The sequence below is a fragment of the Suricata suricatta genome, chromosome 7 (genome assembly GCF_006229205.1).
Source record: "Suricata suricatta isolate VVHF042 chromosome 7, meerkat_22Aug2017_6uvM2_HiC, whole genome shotgun sequence".
In the NCBI taxonomy this organism is placed as follows: domain Eukaryota; kingdom Metazoa; phylum Chordata; class Mammalia; order Carnivora; family Herpestidae; genus Suricata; species Suricata suricatta.
In genome coordinates, this window is record NC_043706.1 from 3,121,358 (window position 1) to 3,144,422 (window position 23,065).

The 23,065-nt window shown below is 50.8% G+C and overlaps 1 protein-coding gene, 2 long non-coding RNA genes and 4 other non-coding genes across 8 annotated transcripts; 3 read left to right on the top strand and 4 right to left on the bottom strand.

Annotated features, from left to right (window-relative positions):
- The first annotated feature begins 632 nt into the window (after window positions 1-632).
- Window positions 633-7,972, top strand: LOC115296206. 2 transcript variants are annotated; one of them, XR_003910772.1, is made up of 4 exons: window positions 633-1,015; window positions 1,924-2,130; window positions 3,401-3,615; window positions 5,629-7,972. It is a non-coding gene; the product is annotated as an uncharacterized LOC115296206 (long non-coding RNA). The 2 variants fall into 2 exon arrangements; XR_003910773.1 differs by lacking the exon at window positions 3,401-3,615.
- On the top strand, window positions 1,042-1,115 carry TRNAI-AAU. Its single transcript has one exon. It is a non-coding gene; the product is annotated as a tRNA-Ile (tRNA).
- On the bottom strand, window positions 7,706-7,779 carry TRNAT-AGU. The gene has a single exon. It is a non-coding gene; the product is annotated as a tRNA-Thr (tRNA).
- A 4,026-nt stretch (window positions 7,973-11,998) lies between the features above and the next one.
- TRNAV-UAC lies at window positions 11,999-12,071 on the top strand. Its single transcript has one exon. It is a non-coding gene; the product is annotated as a tRNA-Val (tRNA).
- Window positions 12,072-16,567: 4,496 nt separating this feature from the next.
- On the bottom strand, window positions 16,568-17,657 carry LOC115296211. The gene is made up of 2 exons (XR_003910777.1): window positions 17,220-17,657; window positions 16,568-17,088 (listed from the first exon to the last, which is right to left on the bottom strand). It is a non-coding gene; the product is annotated as an uncharacterized LOC115296211 (long non-coding RNA).
- Window positions 17,165-17,236, bottom strand: TRNAH-GUG. Its single transcript has one exon. It is a non-coding gene; the product is annotated as a tRNA-His (tRNA).
- Window positions 17,658-22,841: 5,184 nt separating the features above from the next.
- LOC115296504 (histone H2A type 1-H-like) lies at window positions 22,842-23,063 on the bottom strand (the record flags this gene model as incomplete). The annotated part of the gene is made up of 1 exon (XM_029944960.1): window positions 22,842-23,063. A coding segment is annotated over one exon (222 nt), but the record flags the coding sequence as incomplete, so codon positions are not given.
- Between the last annotated feature and the right edge of the window lie 2 nt (window positions 23,064-23,065).

The window sequence follows — 23,065 nt, forward strand, 5'->3', positions numbered from 1 at the left end:
GGGACCACGGAGAGCAGAAAGTCCTGGTATTTCAATTCAACTCCCACTGAATTTTTACTACAGGACAAAGCAAATGAAGGCAACTTCCTAGTTCGGGTGGAGGACGCGGACTCAAAGTTAAAGAAATGCGCCAAAGGAACATGGTCTTACAGCTTTTATTTTTAAATTAAAACCACAATTTATAAATTGCATGATGGAATGTAAATAAATAGTTGATCCGCCTTGTTGAAAGATACAGCTTTCCTTTCTCAAATAGAAAAAAAAGTGCCTTTGGAGTAATCAGATACATGTGTGTATAAAGTGGGTCAATGAACTTTAAGAAGCAAGAACGAGTAGTAAGAAGAGAAATGGGAGGGCTTAGGGTCCAACCGAGGAAGGAGGACCAGCGGAGGGTGGGTCTGCGGCTGCGCGGCTCCCTGACACCTGCCGGCAGGTGGGTCCGGCCGCGCTGAGGGACGCGCGCTCCGGGGGGACAAAAGTTTCCCGCCTCCCTTCTCGGAGTAGACCCTCTCTCAGGCCCAGATAACAGCCCAAACTGTGAACTCGCCCAGGTCTCGACTTCTTTTGTCATGGATTTGGGGTGTCTGATTTCTCGGGGGAAGGAGAAGGGTCAGAGGCTCTGGAGAGGGGCGGGACCCACAGGCCTTCCTTCCCGCCGACGCCAGCGCAGCTCTCGGGCGCCACCACGCGGCCCCGAAGCCGCACTGCAGCTCCAGACTCGGGGCCGGGCAGCGCGGCGTGCGGAGTCCCGGACCCCCAGGATCTGGGCGGAGCCGACCTGCTCCAACCGTCCCCGGGGGCCGGGAGTGTGCGCTGAGCTGCGGCCCCTCCCGGGCTGGGTAGGACAGAGGAAGCCCCGCTCGGCGCCGTCTGTGTGCTTCTGCAGTTTGGGACGGACTGAGTTCTCCCGGGAAGAAACCCAGCTCAGCTGTGTCGGCCCTGGGACGTCTCTTTTCCCTTTCTTTACAGTGGGAAAGGTGCTCGTCGCCCTTGGTTCGTTATCACTTCAATATGGGTAAGTAAAGTGGCTACTCCAAGCCGGGCCGGTTAGCTCAGTTGGTTAGAGCGTGGTGCTAATAACGCCAAGGTCGCGGGTTCGATCCCCGTACGGGCCACAGGGAGCACTGCTTTTCCTTTTGCAACCACCCCGTCACGCGGAATCTGCAGCCTTCCACCCGGTTACAGAGTCCCACGTCACCACTGCCGAGCGGTGCTTTTGGAAGCCTTGCTTTTGTGAAAGAAGCAATGGCGTCCTAGAGTTCGGACGGAAGGGCTTGTAAAGGAAACGGAGGCAGGGGACTCGTGGCGGGGGGCGGTAGGCACTGTCAGAGGGCCTGCGCCCCTGGGGAGAGCCTGCCCCGCGGCAGTCCGGACTCCTGCGGGTGCTCGCTCCGCCTCCCGGCAGGTGGAAGCCCGGGGGGGGGGGGTGCCCCGGGCCCGGAAATAACCGGAGCCCACGTCCTGGCCGCGCACGCTCAGCAGGCGCGTGGGAAGCCTCGGGCCGCCCCGGGTCCTAGCGCCGGCCTCGTCCTCTTCGTAGGTCCTGCCCCGGGTCCTAGCGCCCGCCACATCCTTTCCCGGATTTCCTCCCACCTGCTGCTGCTCCTCGTGGCTCGCTCTGATCCGCCAGCTGCCCCCGTGCTCCGCGCTTCCCCCTGCTTCTGAGTACGGCGCAACCACGAAAGTGACATTAGCCATACCGATTAAATTAAATAGTAACTTAAGTGGTGCCTCGAGCGTGGGGCCGGGGACGTAGGAGATGCTCAATGCAGCCCAGAAAGCAGGGCTTCGTCTGTGTGGTCAGTGCTGCATCCTCTAAGTCAAGCACAGTGACAGGCTCAAAGTTAAAGGCTGCAAACCCTATTTTAAAAAGCTAATAAAGAATATTCAGTATTCATTGTATATTAAATACTGCACCCACAGATCTGAAGTACAAGGACACCCAGGCCGATGCTGACCTGGAGAAGGAAGGAGGCCGCCCACCAGCGGTCGCGGACCTGCGGACCTGCGCTGGCCTGCAGCCTGCGAGGGGACGGAGGTCTCAGCCCCGCGCCCACAGCGCGGAGCCCGGCCCCTCTACCCCTTCCTGCGAGCCTGAGGAGCCTCCTGGTTTCTGCTTGGCTCAATAAGGTAATACCTTCAGTGGTCAGTAACTACGCCGACTCCTTCTCCGGAACTGCCCCTCCCTCTGCCACCTGTCACTACTGTCCCCTCTGGAAGTGCTGTGCTCACTGTCTCCGGTATTCTCCCCGAGTCTCTTCATGTGTATAGCTGTAAATATGAATATGCATTTTCCCTCCAGGCGACATGAGGGGGCCCGTTGTGTGCACGGTTTTGCAACTGCTTTTGTCCACTTGCTGTATCTTGGAGTGTCTACTAGCAGCACGGCAGAGCGTCACATGGCCTAGTCACTGGTCTAGACGAAGCAGACACAGAGCCCATTTTCAGCTGACTTGGTCCAGCTAGCCGGAAGTTGAATAACTTTCCAATCCGTTTCTCCCCTGACGCAGGAGGTATGCAAGCAGGGCTGCAGAGAGAGCAGGGAGAAGACAGCTTCGATTTTCTGTGATAATGTGAATAAACACTCTCTGTGTGAAACCGTCAGGTATTTCAAATAGTGCCGAAGTAGGAGCACCAAAGCACAGGGTTGATCAAAGGAAATCATGTATAGAAATCAAAGGTGATTTTCAGAAAAAGGTAAAACGATGAGTCAGATATAAGAATGAGCATGTTGTTAGACAATAAGGTATTTTCAACGGTTTCAGTTCACAAAAGTGAAGTCTACTAAATTGTTACAACTCACGGCATGGATCCTTAAGAGGGAAGAGAAAGGGCTTCTTTGTGGATCTAGAAGGTGGACCATGGAGCAGCTTTCGAACGGTTCCAGGCAAAACTAGCAGTCAGCCTGCAGTTAGTCCTATGTAATTCCTGTTCCACTAGATCTCGAGGTAACAGGCACCCGGGTCAATGAAAATGGTTTTCAGTTTCTATAGGAGAAAAGCCCTTCTCTGCCCCACCCCCGGGGGCAGTGTTTCTTGGGACAGCTAGTGAATCTGATTCTTACTGGAATCTTTGGAGAGAGAAATAGCTTCATGGACTACGTCCAGTCGCAGTGTTTACAGTGCAGAGTGTTTCCAAGGCTGCGGGCCAGAGGGCCTCTCCGTGGTAATGGTGCACCTCCAGGAGGGGCTCCGGGTGTCTCCCAACATTTCCAGGACACTGTCCTGGGGGGCGGCCGCTCGCCTCTCCAGGAAGGCCACAGAAGTTACTGTTCTTTCTTCAGCTTTGCTGTAAACGACGAGTGAGATTGTCATAGTTTTGCCGTCACTTTGTGCTGCCATCTATGCACGCAGACATGTTAACGCTTAGCAGAACGTGTTCTCTCTCTTCTGTTGATAAGGACGCATCTCCCTGTGGGCAGAGTCATTCCATCGCCCCGACACAGGTTCAGGAACTCGTGTGCTTCTGGGGCAGAGTTCTGGAAACCCAGGCTCGGTAGGATGGTTGTGGTGGTGACGTTGCAGCCAGGCCGTCAGGAGTCTGGAAGCAAGTGTCGCTGTTGGCAGCATCTCCCGGGGGCTCTGAGGGCTCTGAAACGCCTGTCCTGTGTTGAAGGTAAAGCTCTCTGGGCTGTGGCCGATTGCAAGTGCTATCAGGGATGTGAGGTCAAGCAAGATAACTATGTAAAGATGCCAGAAGGCTTAAGGGGGTTGTAATTAGTTTATTATGATTAAAAAAAATTATAGTATTTATTTTTGAGACAGAGAGAACAGAGTATGAGAAGGGGAGAGGCAGAGAGACAGACACAGAATCTGAAGCAGGTTCCGGGCTCTGAGCTGTCAGCCCAGAACCCAACACAGGGCTCGAACCTACAAACCGTGAGATCATGACCCGAGCTGAAGTTGGCCACCAAACCAACTGAGCCGCCCAGGTGCCCTAACTTATTATGATTTTCAAAAGCAAAAGATGTGAAAATTCATAACAAGGGTAATACCACTAAGGAGTTTTAGTTGTTTCTGTGATCTGCGAAGCAGGACGACCGAGGCCATCCAAAATATGTTTTAGATGAAGTAGCTGCAGACATAATGACTCATCACATTGAAAACACTGCATCTGATTTAGAGAAGTGGATGAACATAATTTCCACAGAGAAAAAGTCTTGAAGCAGATGTATGATAATCCTGAGGTACAATACGCCTCAAATACACAAATCACATCGTAAGAATCTATCAGCAATAGGAAACAGGATTTTGGTAAGACTGGAGTAAGTTCTACACGTTTATATATAATAAGACTCCAGAGGTAAGTGATGTAAACCCCCATTTGAAACTCAGAAGTCCAGGAGATGCTAGATTCAAATTAAAACCGTGAGGTTGACACCAAGTTAACATTTAAAGAAATAGCTAAAATCAGGCCCGATTACACTCTCCCGTGGTTGTCTAATGGCAGGCGAACAGCACCAGCACCATGTGTGTTGGTAGAAGCATGTCATGGACAGTGAGGGTGTAGACAGTCTCCAGGAACTTCCCATTCGGTGTGCAATTTCTGAAATACTTACAGTCAGATTTCACCCGTGCAGATGTGACTTAGGGAAGACTGAGCCTTCCTCCTCCTCGTCCCCCTCCCCTCCCCCTCCCTCCCCCCAATTGTCAGCTCTTCCCGTGCAGCATTTCAGTAATAACATCAAACAGCCCGCTTCTCCTCAGCTTCCCACTTTTTGCAAAGGGGGAAAGAACAAACCGTTAGGACTCTCCAGGCACCTGCCGGGAAGTCTCCGCAGTGGCTGTAGGTGGAGCCAGGTGGGGTAGGTACCCTGACAGCTTCATTCGACATTTAGGATTTACCTTAGGGAAGGTAAAAATTAAAAAGCTCTCAGGACATGTGAACACTTAGAGGAATTGGATCATGATTGCTGGAGAAAATAGTCACAACAAAACATCTAAAACTAAGCACAGAAGGCAACATGACTGTAAAGGACTTTTGCTCATTCCTGCGTAAGAAACCTTTGTTTTCTTCAGTAAAGACACAATCGGCATAAACTAGAAAAGGTTATTCTGCTAAAGACCGGATATTTGCTATTGGAGAAGATGACGCAGGGGGTCACGTGATGAGTAAAGGCGACAAGCAGTGAGCCAAACAGACAAACAGATCAACTTACCGATAACCCACAACCCTCGGACCAACTGAGACAAACAGATCAAAGTGAAGCAGGCCTTCCCAGATTTTAATACATTTAATGGCTTTTCAAACTCAGGTATTATACATGAAGTTAAATAAAATTAATTTTTGAATTTCGCCCTTCCTCATGTTTTTCCACACCCTGGGCGCTCAGTTGGTTACGTGGTCGACTTCGGCTCAGGTCGTGATCTTGTGGTTCATGAGTTCGAGCCCTATTGGGCTCTGGCTGACAGCCTTTAGCCTGCTTCAGAGTCTGTGTTTCCCCCTCTCTCTGCCCCTCCCCTGCTCGCACTCTGTCTCTCAAAAATAAATAAACATTAAAAATAAATAAAGCGGAATGTCCGAAGTGTTGATAATGGAACAGACACTCCAAGTTTGGATTTTGGATACTTTAACTTCAATTGTTGGCAATGTTTAACTTCAGTTGTTTACAATGTTTTCCAACCGCAGCTTTCCAGCATGAAGGGCCCTCAGGCTCAGGCTTCTGACCTCACTCGCGGCGGAACCTTCTGGAACACTAAAGAATAAGACAAGGAGCAGGATGCTCTTGCGATGGATCCTCGGGGTGAGACATGTCTGCCCACTCCCGAGTGTGAATAAACCGGTAAAGGAAGGCGCAAGCAGATCAAGAGCCGTATTTCAGGATTTGATTCACAAACTGTTTAAAAACCGAGGCCGCTGCTTGTAAACTGTCAGATACTCTTATTTTCAAATGTGTTTCCGTTTGTCTGAAGCCTTTTTACTTGTTTATTCCGATCTGTCTTGCTTTCTTGGATTTGTTCTAATTGTTATCTTTCTAAGGAGCTTTCCTGTCCGTCCTCCAAAAAAACCCTTCACTGAATCTGTTATCTTGCAGAGCTTGAAATGCTGACACCGTCTCTGTGTCATGTTCTGTCATTGCTCCTGACTTCCTTCCTCCTTCTTTCTTAAATTTGGCAAAAGAGAGAGGAGAGAGGGTCCCGTTTCCTTGCCCCTCAGCCAGGCCGCGAGGCCGCCGGGCGGACACCGTGATGGCGGAGGAGGCCGGAAATCTGGAGTGAGTGTGGGGCTCGGGCAGCGGTCCGCGGGCCGAGTTTGGCCCTTGGTTTGTGAGTTCTACTTCCTGTTTCACACAAGTGTTGTCCGGGCCGCTTCCTGACAGGTACCTGGTGGCACGCCTGCTCCTCCCGGAGTTTCTGGAAGGGAACCGGCAGGAATCGCACTGGGCTGCGTGATGCACACGTTCCCAAGGTGTTTTCGGCCTTCACTCGCTTAGGTTCCAAGCAGAGGATCCTGCACAATTAAAGGTACTTGAGGCTTGGGACGGAGCGGAGGAAAGATGCTTCCCCTCTGCCTTTCTGAGGTCTTCACTGAGACCCGGTAATGAGCGCGTGAGAGGAGAAAGGCCGACCGGAGTCTGTGGACACGTTGGCCCAGGTGTGGGGGGGGGGCCGGGGGAAATGAGTGGCTGTCGCCGTGCTGGGAAGTCCAGCTTGGACGGCGTCTCCAGCAAAGAACGACAGATTTGTGGTGAAATCACGGCACAGAGGAACGCGTGTCCAGCCAAGGGCAGAGAGCAGGCCAGTCAGTCAAGTTTGTTGTTGGATTTCTGGGCTGTTGGGGCCTAAGGCTGTCTGGGGGTGAACCTCTGTCTTTCTTGGCAGGGGGGCGAGAAGGGGCCTCTTGGTAAACTTCTGTCCTAAGTCTTCTCTCTTGCCTTCAGCTCACAATAATCCTTGTGCCCAGGCAGCATATTTGGGGGTGGCCTAACCCACCACCTCGGGGTCTTTCTTGTCCACGTTCCTTTGGAGGTTGAGAGAGGGGAACTGCTATGGAAAAAAATGGGCTCAGGTTTGCTGCGGGTGTGAACCAGATTTCGGGCACCCTGCCAGGCCTCTTGCGCTAGGTGAACCCCACTCAGAACCTTCCAGATGTCTTTACATAAAATGGAAAAGCGCAGTGCGTAGGCCGGGGCTGCACAGATTCAGGAAAGCGCTGGTCTGTCTGTGGTCTCTCCCCCCCCTGAGCTCCAGCCTCCCCCCTGCCCGAGAGCTCATCTGATGCACAACTGTGGCACCTCCTGGGCCCGCACAAAACCTCAGTGGCCAGAGTCTGAGTCTGGCCTGTCTTCTCTTACTTGTTCTCAAAAAACAACCTGGGAGTCTGACTCCAGCCGGACGCCATGGCGCACCCTGCCTGACAGGGACAGCCACACTCCGACAGTCAGGCTCAGAGATCCTCGACGGAACCTCCAAGTCACAGCGTGAGTCCCTGCTTTCCGTCTCTGCTGCAGGATCCCCGTCACTCAGTTCTTAACCCAGTCTTACCTGTCACCAGCAAACCCGTCACTTTCTATCAGCTACAGAAACCTGACTCATTTTCCCTGCATCCCAGTCCCTCGTGATGGGACGCAATTACCTGGTAAGAGATTCTCTTTGCCTCAAATAACAATGGAGCGCAGGCTTTACCTGCTATGCAAACTCTCGAACGCATGCCCTACATATTTAGGGGCAACTTACACTCTTGAAAATAGAAAACCAAACAGTGAAGGCCCCGCTGGGATTCGAACCCAGGATCTCCTGTTTACTAGACAGGCGCTTTGACCAGCTAAGCCACGGAGCCCCTTTTTGAGTTTCTGTTCAGTTATATCATATTTATACCATTTTCTGCAAATTTTAGTGACTTGATTTTGTGACAAAGAGAAGATATCTGTGTTTCTGAGCTTGTACGGAAACAGAAACTTTAACATTTGAAGAAAATGCATTCTTCTATGCAGGGAAGGTTTAAAAATTTTCAAATTAAAAAAAAAAAAAAATGGGTTAAATTTCTATTTCCTGGTGACTGTCGCCATCTAGAGGACGTGTTGGTTATTGCAACACATTTTATTTTTATTTGGCCTTTAACTCCTTTTGTATGCAATGTGGAGTTACTAGCCAGTCGGGTACTTTCCTGGGTGTTGGGGATAGAACAGTGAAAAAAAAAATAGTAAAAATTTTTTTCTTACAGAATTTGTATCCTAGAGGGGGGTAAAGAAAGCAAGTTCAAACAATTTGCCCCACCCCCTCCCCACTCCCCTCCCCGCCCCCCGCCCCCCTCCCCCAGCCAGGCGCTGTCAGGCCCTCTCTTTCAAAGACAGTCTGGACCCCAACATATTTGTTGCTCGGTGTGGAGTTCTGCAGGAAGAAACTTTACTTCTAGTGCAGTCTTGTTCTGTTCAGTGATCGATCCACTGGGTTAAAACTGAGTTGATCTCTGTCTTTGTCAAGACAGAAAAACTGAGGCAGGGATACAGAGGAGAATATTGGGGTCCAGCGTGACAGGTAACCCCATGGGTGCTGTGGGATCTGGGCTTGGCACAGGGCAGGAGACCTTAGAGCCACACGACCTGTCCCCTGACAAGGTCTGGACCCATGGGCGAAAGCAGAGGGGGCCGCGGCAGCTTAGCGTGGAGAGCAGATGGATGGTCACCCGGAGACATTTAGGTGCCCGCCTCGTGCGTCCTGAGTGACGAGGACACACGCATCACGGGGCGGCCACGAAGGCCGAGACTCTGCAGGGGTGAGACATCACTTTGGAGATCTTGAGACGGACGGGTCTCTGTCCCTGCTTCCCTCTGGACCCGCCCCCGCCCCCGGCTCTCCCCAGCCAGTCCAGCCTGTACCTGACCTAGTTTGCCTTTTCCTGTAACACTCGGAGATGATGCTTTCCCTGTGTCCCCGCGTCCTGCTGCTGTTCCTCTCCTTACATAAGCTCATTTGTTTATGGCGCAGCATCTTGATCTGTATTTTTTGCAGAGCTGACATTTTGTCACACATATTATGCATTTACATAAATGGTATATTATCCATTTCATGCCTTTTAAAAGGATTATGACTATGTAAGCCAATTTGACAATAAATTATATTTTTAAAAACTCGTTATGACTTTAGATCCATCAAAGTTGTCCTGCACACATGAAATCATGGCCTCCGGTGCTGTATAAATTCCCATAGCGAGCGCGCCTGCTGTTCCCTCTCTTCCGTCCGGGTCTCACTCGGTTGCCTCCACTGCCCCCCCTCACCCCCCGATTCCAGCTAGTACCGGCTTTTCACTCACCCTCTTTACGTACGTGTTGGAAGATTTCGCCGGGATGCGCACGTCTGAGCGGAATGGCTAAGTCGTCTATTCCCCAGTCCACACCCCACCGCTCTGCCCTTCCCTGGTCTCTATGATCAGCACGACTCTGCTTTCTACTTGTAATCCAGTATGTGTAGAGCGAAGGATCTCATTGTTGTTGTTTTCAAATTTGCCTTCATGTTTCCTAAAGATGTTGAGCATTTGTTTATATGTTTGTTGGCCATTGGCATTACTTCTTACTGAGGCTGATGGTCTTTCATGCCGATGTGAGGGCTGCGCCGCGTACCGAGGTTATGAAGCTGCCGTGAGCTTGGATCTGACAGTATTGTCCGCCGTTGCGTCACCTGCTGACCTGCTGGTGGAGGAACCCAATGGCAGACTGTTGGTTTTGTTAAGGATGTATCTTTCCCCCACCCCACAGTTTGCATTTTTGAGGTTATGCTTAAAGGGCCTTACTCTGTTACTCAGTTAAAAAATGTTCTCCTAAGAAACAAAAGATGTGTACATTTTCTTTTTTACACGTGAGTTGTCGATCCATCGAGTTTCCTAGGTAAATGTATTGGTTTTTATATGACAATCCGTCGGAATTGTGTCTCCCAGTTCCTGGAGTTTTGGTTTGGTAAGGGTGTTGAGACGTGCACTTGCTCATGTAGTGTCCTGCGTTTCCTTTATCACATTTGTATGTAATTATGCATTTAATACAACTGTATGCTTCTCCTGTTAGAACATATGTGCACAAGGTCGGGGGAAGCCAGCAATGTCTCTAACCCCGGCCCAAGTCATAGCATGGAAAGAATGTATTTTATTTTGTAGTTTTGTTTATTTATTTTGAAAGAGAGAGAAAGAATCCCAAGCAGGCGCTGTGCTACTAGCCCGATGCGGGGCTTGATCCCACAAACCATGAGATCATGGACCTGAGTGAGGTGCTTAACCAGTTGGGCCACCCAGGGCCCCCTGTAAAGAGCATCTTTTAATAAAACACTTGTTTGAATTGTGTTTTACGAATTTGCCATCAGATAACTTTGCAAAGATTTGGTTTTTGTTTATATTCTTGTAAGCCTGGCCCCATGTTTCATAGACTTCTGAGGGCAGTCGTGGGCTCCCTAAACTGTACACAAGGTTTTGGTTCTTGTAAGAGAAAGGAGGAGGATGCCGATTCCCATCGCTGTGACAGAGGAGTGGGTCAAGTTCTGAACTTCAAGTTTGCGTGGGGCCAGCCCTTGCTTGTGGCTCAGAATCATGTCTTCTAATGGGTCCTTTTCAATCCCAACTGGAAACTCCTCTTACTGGTTCCAGAAAACCTAGGAGTTTCTGTTTTTGTTCTCAGGCTATTTGATTATTTTTGTCTCCTGTGATCCTGCGCCCGATGGCAAGAGCTGGGGGCAGACATCCCACCAGGCAGTGTGAAAGGGGGCGTGGTGGAATCTGTGCCCCGCCCTCGCCCACCATGGCTTTGGCACAAGCGTCCCAAGTCCATCGGTGTCAAGGTCTACTGTTGATTGACTCTAAGCAGAAATGAAAACTGAGAAGAGTGTGGGCAACACAAAGGGACACCCAGGATGACATTTTCCACAGACCACATCCTGGCCTGGTGGCCGAACTTCACCCATGACTGGACGTTCACTAAGGCTCCGGAGCGTGGGGCCCGGAGTTGGCAGGAGATTGCCAGACCTGTACGGTGTCAGAGGAAGGGAGAGACAGAGAAGGGGTGTGGAAGGGAGGTAAGATGCCTCTTCTAAGCTTTTACGGTTTCTGCCTGGGCCTACAAATGAAACTGATAGAAAACAGATTAATAGAAAAACGCAAAAGTCGTGAAGCAGTTTTTACGTGGTTGGGGGCCGCACACGAAGTTCAGACAAGCACTCAGAGCCGCGGCTCACCGCCAGGCCCAAAGTGAAGGCCTGGCAGGACCAAGGGGTGTGGCTGGGGCGGTTCACCGGGACCGTCGAGCGGGAACTCGGGGGCTCCCGTAACCAGAGTTGGTACAGATCTCTCAGGGCCTGGAAGCCCCTCTCCGGTGATAAGGGACCGTCCTCCTGGCCCAGGGAGGGGCCGCTCACACGGGAACCTCCGCCTGCTCTCGGGAAGGGAAAGGAAAGTGAGTGTGGTCCCTTCACCTCCTGTGTTTCCAGCGCCTTTAACTCAGAATAATCAACATGCCAGAGACGCATATTTGGGGGGCGTGCTCTGACCCCCTGTAACTGAGAACCTTTGTCTCCCGTCCTGGTGCATAAGTTGCCCAGCCCAGAGTTAGCAGCAATCCCGGCGGGCCGCTCTGAGCCGGGGGCAGGAAAGGCAGGTCAGGGCAGTGCTGCTAATCTGGTCCGTCGTTCCCCGGGGACGACGGGACAGTCACTGAGTCCCCGGCGTTAGCTGGAAAGTTCAGGGGAAGCGGCGAGCACGCAGGGGCTGCCGCAGACAACGCGGCCTGCAACAAGGGGATGGGTCTGGAGGAGCCCAGAAGCGCCCCGAGCGGGCAGCGAGCAAGAAGGCTGTTTCCCATAAGTTTTTCTCGAGTGTTCGCAGATGACTCCGCTCGAGGAAATGCCGAGCCCGGTGCGCGAGCGAGACGCGCGGGGTTGGGGGCGCGCAGCGCGGGGCCGCGAGGCCGAAGGAGCGGACGGGCTCGCTCAGCTTTCAACAGGACGATGGAGAGCGGGTTTCTTTCGACGTGTTCGCCCAGCGCCCTTCATATGGAGAGACAGGCAAGCCCCTGTCAGCTGGTGGTTCCATAGTGTAGTGGTTATCACGTCTGCTTTACACGCAGAAGGTCCTGGGTTCGATCCCCAGTGGAACCACTTCGAGTGGCGCTTCTTTTCACGTATGCTCGACGATGGGAGCGGACTTCCTTTTGGCTTTATTCTTAGCGTTTTTTTATATTTAATTTAATTTAATTTTTTTTTAAGTTCGGCTTCGAGAGCGCTGGTGGAAAACCAGAACTGCGGGCTGCTTGGGAGATTCCCCTTCATGCGGCGCCCAGCTGCAGGCGCGGGGAGCGGGTCAGGCGGACTCCGAAAGTCTCGTTCCTGCCACGTCCAGCCACCGTCAGAGGCTAAAAGGAACGGGCGTCCGGGAAACCTGAGGTTTCTCCCCCAAAACACCGAGCTCCCGATGTGCGAGGATTCCTAAAACCGCAAACCTGGGCGAGGGCTTCAGGTCCGCTGTGCGCAGCCTGGGCCTCCGGGCCGAGCCGACCCGCCTCTCGTCCGGAGCGCTGCAAACCAGGGACCCCGACCTCCCCGGGCCTCCCGGGCCGGCTCCAGTCCGCTGCCGCCGCAGACCCCGGAGTTGACCGTGCCCCGGCCAGTGCCCTGCTCCTGACTAGGAATAGAAAAGTCAGCATTGTTACGTATTTGAAGACTCCAGTACAGAAAGGTAATAAAAGACGGGGGGGGGGGGGGGGGGGGGGGAACGCTTGAGGGATCAAGGCTATTAAAGAAAGAACCATGCCGAGAATAAACGGGGCGTGCCCAGAGAGGTGGGAGACGGCACCGAACACCGAAACAGACACGGCCACGCGGGGGAGGAGGCTTCTGTGAAAGAAACATTAACAGACATGAAGAATTCAATAAGCAGATCATAAAGTGTGGTGGTGTCCTGGACGATCAAGCAAAAACCGAGTGCTGAAGGAGAGAGAAAAAACGATGGTAGAGGAAGAGACTAGTATGTGCAAAATCTAAACAGTACTCCTCCTAGAAATAATGGGGAGAGCACAAGGAAGACAAACCTCAAAAAATCAGGTACATATAACACCCGTACACAGAACAATTCCAGGTGGTCAGGGGTCGCTGGGTATTCAGTAAAAATAAAAATATTCTGATGCTTGACTATTGAGGAAACAGAAAAGAGCAGTATATTCTGGGGGGGGGGGGGGAGAAGAAGTCACAAAGTGAATCCCTTGACAGAAAAGCTGACTTTGCGAGATCGAGGCCAGAAGCTCGAAGAAAATGAAGCGATGGCTTCCAATTTCAGAGAAGACCAAGTCCAACCTAGAGTCCACTGAAACCCAAGTATCCATCAAGGATGAGTGTGAGAGACGTTTTCAAATGTACTTTGCCCTGTGAAATTTACCTTTAGTGCTGCCTTCCTCAGGGTCTATGCAAAAATGAAAATGTAAGTTGAGGAACAGGGAGACTGGGGACAGAGAAAGTACGAGTGGCAAATGTGAGGCGAGAGGGGGCAGGGTTGTGAGAGGTCAGGAAGGGCAGGGAGGGATTCTTCAAGGAGGTGCAAAGCTGAGAGGAACTGGGGTGAGGATAGACACTCCCACAAGATTTCAATAAGACCCCTCACTGCGTGTGGGAGGAGCAATCATTGTCTGTTAGGCCGATTTAAAATTGGAAAGCAGTATAGCAGGATTGAAAAGGAGTAACTAAGGAAGCATGAGTGGCTGATGATATGATATCCACAGAGAAAACAGAGAATCGAAAAATGTTTAAAATCAGTACCCGGGTTTAGTACACTTGCCAGTTGCTGTTTGTAATTTTAATTCAGACACACACAGAAAATGAGGCCTGAAATATTATACCTAAGAATTACTCTGACAGATTATGTATAATGTTTACACAGGAAGAGTCATCCAATATTACGGAAAGATATCAGAAATGACTTAAGTAAATGCAGAGAAACACTATTCAGGGCAGCAAAAGCTTTATAAAAGAAAAATACAAAGTCCCTTTAAATTATAATATATATGAAATGAGAGTTCAATCAGAATTCCAACAGATTCTAATACTTGGAAGAACTGGAGAGATTTAGCTAGCTAAATTATTTTCTAAAATGTGTACTTATTTATTTTGGACGCGAGACAGGGGAGGGGCAAAGAGAGGGAAAGCGAGAATCCCAGCCTGCTCTGCACGGTCAGTGGGTCAGTGCAGAGCCAGACTCGGGGCTCGATCTCACCAACTGGAAGATCTGAGCTGAAATCAAGAGTTGATTGCTCAGTCGCTCAACCGACTAAACCACCCAGATGTTCAAGCTAAATCATTTTCAAAAAGAAGATAAAGATGGTAGAATGGCTTTCTCTTGTAAATATTAGGTGTAAAGGATAGCAGTTGATACGCATGGTATTTTTGCAGAGATCTAGAAAGAAGCCAACAGAACAGAGTGGGTGATACAATCTCGAGGCAAATAATGAACCCACATCTGACGTGGGCAGAGGGCAGGTCGGAAGGGCGATGTCCGCTACTCATTAAGTCTTGCTGACTCAATTATACATACTCGGGGGAAAAAATCCACACCTTAAAATATACACCGAAATTCATTATAGGCGGATCACAGGCTGAAACACGAAAAGCAAAGATTATAGACATCTTAGCTGCGGCTGGAGAATTGCTAACAGTTCTGTCCCAGCCAAGGTCCACCAAGAGCTGGGAAGCAGATCCCAGCGAGTGGAGGTCTCTCTGGCCATGGAGACTGCTCTGACCTGTTCCACTCAGCTTAGGGCTCGCTGCCCACCCTCTCCCCTTCCAGCGTCTGTCCGGAGCCGACTGTCCTGCCCTGGGCCTCACATTTAGAGGAAAGACTGAAGGCCAGAGGCCAGGCCTCCAGAGCAGGGCCTTGGGAGGTCTCATTCAGTCACCAAGTGGAGGCAGCCTCTGGCTTCTCCGGGGGGGTGAGCCGGGAGCCCCCCACCACCGTGCTGCTCCCCAGGCCTGGGCCTGCGTGTGCGGCAGCTTTCTCGCCGGGTTCTTTGTGAGGCGGGGCTGTGCCCTGACTTGTGGCCATTCCTCCTCTGATCTGCCTCCCCCATGACCTCCCTGTGTGCTTTCCCAAACTTACAACCTGTTATGGCAAACATTTTGGCCATGGGCAGCTTTACAAACAGCCTAGCAGAAATCTTGAAATAAACCTTAATCCTGAGGATGGACAAAGAGCCCTCCTGTGTGGCTCGGATCGGCTTCTCACCATCAAACAGACAACACGCAGTCGCCTTACAATGATGAGGAGTTTGGCACCAGCCCCGTAGTTCTGTGCCAAGTCCTTCCTCCGTGTAAGTAGCGGCGTGGGTTATTTACCAAGAACAAAGATGGCTCCTTTGATCGTGTTGGGGTTCATACCTCGCTAAGCTAGCGGCACCTTGCCTCTCATGCCCTTCAATCTTCGGAACCGTCACAGGAAGTGGTAATTCTCATTCATTAACGTTGTGAGATGAGGACACGAGGCACAGAGAAATTTGAAAGCCAGATCCTGAGTGCCCTCTCGGAGGGGAGCTTCCCCCCTGCAGACGCGGCTGGACCGTGTGGAGGCCCCTCCCAGACCGACACCCCCGCATTCATGAAAGGACCCTGGACAGTGCAAAGTTTTATCACCTAACCCCACCCCCCCTCAGTTTGACCGGATTTGCTACTGATGCACAAAGTCACACAACAGAGCCGCGGGCCAGAGCACCAGACACGTCTAATATAAACACACCCTTGGGACCAGGTAACCGAATGGTACCTGGAGCGCGCTCTGGGCCTTTTGGCCACGGAGAGTAGGTCTTCTCCCCCACCCCCACCCCCACCGCCTGACGCTACAAGAGAGTTCAGGGCCAAGCTGAGGACACGGCTCTCCTACTAAGAGGTGGTCACTGGGCCATGGCCCATGACCTTCTCCTCCTGCCACTAGGAGCTGAAGGAAATGTGGTCCAGAGAACTTCCAGACCAAGGTGTTAGTATCTGTTCTGAATCAGAGTCTCATTCACAGGCGGCAAAGGTATTGACAGGTGAGCTGATCCTTCTGGATCAAAACGCACTTGACCCCTGTCCTCGCCCATGTGAAATACGCATTTGGATCCCCATCCCCATCCACATGAAATATGCCCTTGACCCCCCCCCCTCCCGTCCTCACCCACATAAAATATGCATTTGACCACGGTCCTCACCCATGAAAATACGCCCATGTAAGATACGCCCTTGACCCCCATTCCTGTCCATGTAAATTACGCCCTTGACCCCTCCTCCCGTCCTCGCCCACATAAAATACGCACTTGAACCGGGTCCTTGTCCATGTAAAGCTAAGTGGAAGCAACACCCGTAAAAGAAAAAACGAGTAGACGTGGTCCAGGTGACCCTGGGTGACAGGTACGAGTGCGGGCAAGCCCCTGGGGTGCCCGCGGGGTGACCCCGGCAGTACAAGCCCCTTCAGCTCAGTGACAATGTCTCTGAAGCCTCGTGGCTTCGAGCGTCAGAACCTATATCACTTAGACAGTTGGGGAAAGAATGGGGGCCATGAAGCCTAAGAAGGGAAAACTTTGGAAATGAAGATCTTCATGCTGAAATTGCTAGGCGCTGCTAAAAAGTATGACAAAATAGACAGAAAAGAGTATTTTTTGAGCGTTCAAAATCCGCAAGGCCCAGGAGAGAGGAGATGCCCTTGGTGGGGTGTTGAGCTCCTGGCAGTTCTTGGGGGCCTGGGGGGTCTCCTTCCAGCCGCCTCCCAGGTCAGCTCAGCTCCCCCACACCCGCCGACCTGTCCACCTGCCTCTTTCTAGGTCACTCTAGAAACAGAAGAGTCTAGAGCTGGCGGTTATTCTTCTGAGCCATATTCCACCTCCCGCCCCCCGAAATTTCCTCCAATTTTCTCCAGAAATCAGAAGGTCACAGTTTTTCAGCACTGGCCCAGCGACCATACCCAGCCGGCGGGACTCTTCATCAGGCCTTTGTGCGCAAGGGACGATGGTCACCATGAGCCTGGGTCTGCGTTTGGACAGTCATTTCCTCGTGTTTAACAGGGAAGGGTTTCTCTGTATTTTAGCCATTTCAGTTTCTTCTTGGGACTTCCAGCCAGTGCCCACCGGGCCACGGGACTTGGGCGTGGTTGGGGAGAAAAGCACTAGAGAGAGAAAAAAGACGGAGGGCTTGGACGTGTTGAAAAACGCAGAGGCCTGCGGGTGGCGACCCCACACTCCTGCCGTGACTCGGATTCGAACCGAGGTTGCTGCGGCCACAACGCAGAGTACTCACCACTATACGATCACGGCGCGCCACCGGGGGCCGCCCGCTCCCAGCCTCGCCTTCCTCCTTTCTCAGCAACGCCTACCTGTGTCGTCTGAAGGAGCTGCACTGGGTGCTCACCCGATGGCTGTCCCGTCCTCCCCGCCCCGATACTGTGCTTCTGGCTAGCAAACCGAAGGGGAGGAACATTAAGTTCCACGGCGTGGACTTGGGCGACCCTGATGGCCCCTCGCCGGGGGCGGGAACGCTCGAGAACCCACCACTCCCACGTCCCAGCCCACGCGGGTCTCTGCCCGAGTTTTACAACGCGTGGTCCTCTGCTCTGTGGCCGCAGGCTGGAGACGTGCTGCTTCCAAAAGAAGCTTCCTGGGGCCTCTTTGTGGCCGAACCGGCCAGAATCCTCGGGGCCCGGCGCGCAGTCCGGGTCCGGGGTCCGCGGAGCGCCCGGCTGGGTGCCACTCTGTGCACCTGCAGGAGGCCAGGGGGCCGGGGAGGGGGGTGGGGGGAGGGGAGGGTGCAGCGGCCGGCCTGGGCCCGCGCCCCGCGCTGCTCGTGGGCGGGGGGTGTTCCGGCCTCGTTGGGGCCTCTTCCTCCTGCTACCAGGCTGCCAGAGCCCGGACGGGACAGCGCCTGCAAGCGTGGACCGGAAGCTCCTCGGGAAGGCCCTGCCCCCTGGCGGGCTGCCCTGCCCCCCGCCCAGCGCCTGCTCTTCAGAGGGTTAGATTTGGTAGCTTCACGTCGTCTGGGAAGCTTTTCCTGACCTCCCCTCTCCACGCAACACGTTCCCCCCGGTGCAGGTTATCCGTGGCACACGCGGATTCTCTAAGAGACTTGCAGATCTCATGAAGAGTACGACATCCATGTCTTCTTCTAATGACAACTATTCTTTATTGGAAAAGTAGCCTCTGACACCTACTGAGCCATTGTAGTTACTGAACGCGCGACGGTGGGACACAGAGTAAATACGTGTGCATGGATATTCCGCAGGTATTCTATGATCTACTGAATTATACGAAAAGATACTCACAGTAGCATTTTATTTCAAAGTGAAATTCTATAGATAAGACTAGCACGGGAGTGCATGTGGTATCTGTTCCTACTGCTTGGCTGCCTCGCCCTCAGCCTCCTTTAATAACGTCCTGGTAAATTCCCAGACCAGTTAACAGCAGGGATGACAATCATGGCCTGTTTTGATTGGCTTTGCAGAGCATCCTAGCACCGGTACAATTGGATGGCTCTGCATTGTAAGTTACAACTCAGCCCAAGGATAAGGGAGATCCTGTCAGCAGAGCACTGGGTGGTACATCCAAATGTATTGGAGTCACCCCAAAGTGATTGCCAGACGGCTGTGAATGATCAGGTGGAAATGGTGACCTATCTGGGGGCATCAGTTGACCTCTTTCGCCAACCAAACAGTGAATGCAAAATTTTCCCTGTACAAAGTAGTTCATCGGGTTGGGGATAGGGCCTACGGACAGGTTCATATCCTGGGCTCCCTAACCCCCACCTGATTGGGCCACATCACGGCGGAGCGTCCCGCTTGCCAACGGCAGAGGGCGCTGCTGAGCCGCTCTCTCGGATCATTTTCTGGCTCCCTCAGCCGGCCACTAAGTTAGTGAGTTGATTATACTGTATCTTTCTTTCATGGAGGAAGCATTACTTTTTCCTTACAGGGTAGACACCTATTTGGGGCCTGAACTTGCTTTCCTTGTCTGTAAGTTTCAGCTTCTCCCGCCATCCCTGGATCTGGAGGATGCCCTTCCCATCATATGGAACTCCAAACAGTGCCTCTAAGTCGGGCACAGACTTTGAAGCAACAGCCTTGTACCCGTGGCATTCACCGGTCATACGATGCACGCATCACCCAGAAGCTAGCGGCTTGATGGAATTGTGACGCGGCCTTCTGGAAGCTCATTATGCCGCTAACTGAAAGATGAGAATCTTCACGTTTTTGCCCTACAGGATGTTCCTTAAACCAGGCCTTAAACCAGTGGGCAGCACATAAAGCCATCTTCTCTCTATTCGGAATACAGGAATCTGGGAGCCCAGGGGTCAAGGTGAGAACGACTCTTCTCATTACTACACCCAGTAATCCATTAGGAGAATATTGTATCCTACCCACCCCCGTGAACTTGAGCTCCGAGGGACTGAAGGTCTTCCTGCCCAATAGAGCAATGTTTCCAGGAGAGAGCATTGTCAGTTTTCAAATTAATTGATTAATCAATTTTGATTAATTTAAAGGCTGACAAGGGCTTCCGCGCATTTTCCTCTCTTCATGCCACTGAACCAATAGGCAGAGAAAAGGGTTCCCCTTCTCACTGGGATGATTCATCCCAAGTTCCAGGAAGTAACTGGGTTTCTGATATCCAATGGGGGCTGTAAAGATACCCCTGGAACAGAGAGTAGCTTTGTAAGCATTGTTTGCCACCAGCCCTGGGCACCAAAACCATTGTGGCGGAGTGATTAAAAAAAAAAAAAAAAAGACTACCAGGGACCCCATGGGATAAAGGCATGCATTTTACCGCCAGGAAGAATGTGGCTAAGGTGCTGACAGAGGTCAGGGTGATAAGCGCTTTTAGAAGGAAGCGAGATGGCTAACTTAAGCCTCTGGATCACAACCAGAGTCCTTCGTACCTTCGTATTGTCTCAGCGGATTATTTCTCACTTGTTATCCCAACACTAGGAAGGTGCTAACGTGTTAAGGTTAAGGAGGGGCCCTGTGGAAACTGAAACCCTCCAGCGAGCTGGCTGCCAGGTCCCACGTCCTGTGTTGGAAATACAGATTTTTCATGTGAGGAAGGAGAAGAATGAGTGCGAGAGAACAAAGGGGTGGGCTGGGCCAGAGTCACTCTGACCGGTTCAGATAAACCGCTGGGAGGCGGACCTCCGCAGGAATTCAGCCCCTGCTGTCTGGCTTCTGGCTCGGTTTAGCCAATGGAAAGTAAAAGCAGCTTAGAGGAGAAGGAGCTCCCTTTGTCTCCAGAACCCCTTTTCTGCCATTGCCCTTTGGGAGTGGGGGTGGGGCAGGGAGAGAGGGCCTACCTGGATTAGCTTGGGGAGCTGCTTTGTCTCTTGTGGCTTCTTGACACCTTGCTCCCCGCTTTATGCATGGCCAGTGAAGCTATCTGCAGAGTATTCAATCTGAGTGTCCTTTCCTTGGTGGAACACTAGCTACCATACTGCCCTCTTATAGCTTCCATGCTGGTGGAGTTTGCAGACATTAAACACAAATACAAATAAGATAGGTGTTTGTAAAATATGGACATTGATAAGGAGTTTAAGAATCTGGTCTAGTAACAGTGAGGGGCTGTCAGAAGGCATAATGTGGATTAGGATTCAGGGAATACCTCACCAGAGAGGTGCATTTTTATGAAAAATGAAAGAAAATCATACAATATAATGGGAGGTTATGCAAAAAGGGACCATCAGGACAAACACTCTGGGCCTTGAAAACAGCAAATGCAAAGGTCCTGAGGCAGGAAGAACCATCACCGATTTTAGAAGCAGTAAACAATCCCTTGTGATTAGACTATATGAGAAAGAAATCACAAAGCAGAAAACAAATCGTGAAGGTAGAGAGTGTCATACACGGTGAACCTTTTGCTTTATGAGTGTGTGTCTGCGGTCTCTCTGTCCCCACCTCATGCTTTTCTTTGTACCCTGAAGATTAGAAGACTATACATTATATTTCTTGATTCCTTTGCTAGCCGGGTTCTGGGTAGTTTTGGCCAGTGGGAGGCAATGGGAGGGAAAGAAGCCGGGAAGAAAGGAAGATAAATGGACCTCAATGGCATATTGATGATTTTGAATTGAAGCTTCTTAGGAAAGAGCAGGTGCAAAGACATCACCCTGTGTTCTGTCCCCCTGGAAGCAGGGAACATCTCCCATATGCAAGGTTGCCTCCCAGGACTAAGAAGTAAATGACCACTTATCACCAGAGAAAGTAAATCTAGAGTAACAAGCCTTGTTCTGTCTTTTACTCAACTACTACCTCAGCCCAACTTTTACTTAGAATTCCTTACTAATTAAGATTCCCAAACATCTGTTTTCTTTATCCTGTCAAATCCTTTTTTTTGTCGTCTGTCTAAAATGTAGGAAAACCGTCAGTCTTGTAGTTTGTTCGAGTGCCAATGTCATTACTGAGCCTCCCCATGCACATAACAAAACTTTGTTTTCCTCCTCTTAATCTGTCTCCTGTCGATTTAATTCTTAGTCCGGCTAGAAAAAATTTGGACAGAGCAAAATTTCTTCCTTCCACTCAGTAGCAAATAAATGTATGTATATTGAATTATAAATGGTGCTTACATCACTATGAACCATATGATAGTTAATTCTACTTTTATAATATCTTGTTTTTAAGTGGGTTGGAGTCCACAGATTTTGAGAAGTAGCTGATTTGTATTAGCAAATTTATTCCCTCAGAGATCAAGATTGCTATTGCTCTGGATTAGTCACCCACAGTAATGTACACTCTGCAAAGTCCTACATCAGGCCCCCAACCCCTTGCTTTCATATCATTGTTCATCGTCTTCTGGGTCTGCTGGCTGTTCCTAAATAATGCCACACTTTTTAATTTTAATCTTCATTTATTATTGATACAGAACGAAAGAGAGCATGAATGGGGGAGGGGCAGAGAGAGAGGGAGACACAGAATCGTAAACAGGCTCCAGGCTCTGATCTGTCTGCACAGAGCCCACAAACCATGAGATCATGACCTGGGCCAAAGTTGGGCGCTTAACCAACTGAGCCACCCAGGCACCCCCACTTTTTCTGTCTTAAGGCCTCTGCATTTTCAGTTCCCTCCGTTGGTAATTAATTCCCTTCCCCTAATATTTCTGCATGGTTCGTCTTTTTTAGATTCACATAGGTCTCAGAAGGTAACACCTTTGAGTTATCTACACTTTATCCTTTAATGAAATTATGCTGTATAGCTGCTCTATTTTCTGCAGAAGATATTTATCACTTAACCTCTGTATGTTTCTGTATTTGTGTTTCTTACCGGAGTGATTTCCATGAAAACAGATTTTCTAGGTTGCATCCACTTTTGGGTCCTGAGCTACTAGTAGAGTGAATTAAATGAACACATGTATTCCAAAGAAATAGAACCAAGGACTTACCAAATGGATTCTGTGAATTCTGCCTATTTTTAAACAGTGAAATCAACTGTAAATCCATCTGGAATAAAATCCTAAAGAGGAACGAACGCTAAAAATTCCAAACTGCTGAAAATTGTTAGATCACTTAAATTAGGCTGTCCTTTTCAAGGATTCTTCAGTATACTTAAACAGCTAGAAAGTAGTCCCTTCATCCCGTACTTTTGGCCACCTAAAACTAGTAACGGATATCGTAATTAAAATGGGTTTGGGAATTTGCCCGTCTACATCTGAACCTTCTGTACAAGCCTGTCCCGAACTCTCTACCCGCTGCCAATCTTCAAGTTGTCTTTCCTATAGGTCAGACTAGATGTAGTACTACTGGTAGGATTGATCCTCTATCTCTGAAATAGGCTTTACAGTATAGTCCCCCCGTAAAGTAGGAAATCTAGCAGACCATGTACCAGCTCCCTTTCTTGACAACGTAAGTGGCTCTGAAAAGAGCCTTTTTTTCTAAAGTGGTTTGCAAACTTCCTCCTCACTTGGCCTTGTGGTGGCTCTCAGTCTTCTTGGGCAGCAGCACGGCCTGGATGTTGGGCAGCACGCCGCCCTGCGCGATGGTGACGCGGCCCAGCAGCTTGTTGAGCTCCTCGTCGTTGCGGATGGCCAGCTGCAGGTGGCGCGGGATGATGCGCGTCTTCTTGTTGTCGCGGGCCGCGTTGCCCGCCAGCTCCAGGATCTCGGCCGTCAGGTACTCGAGCA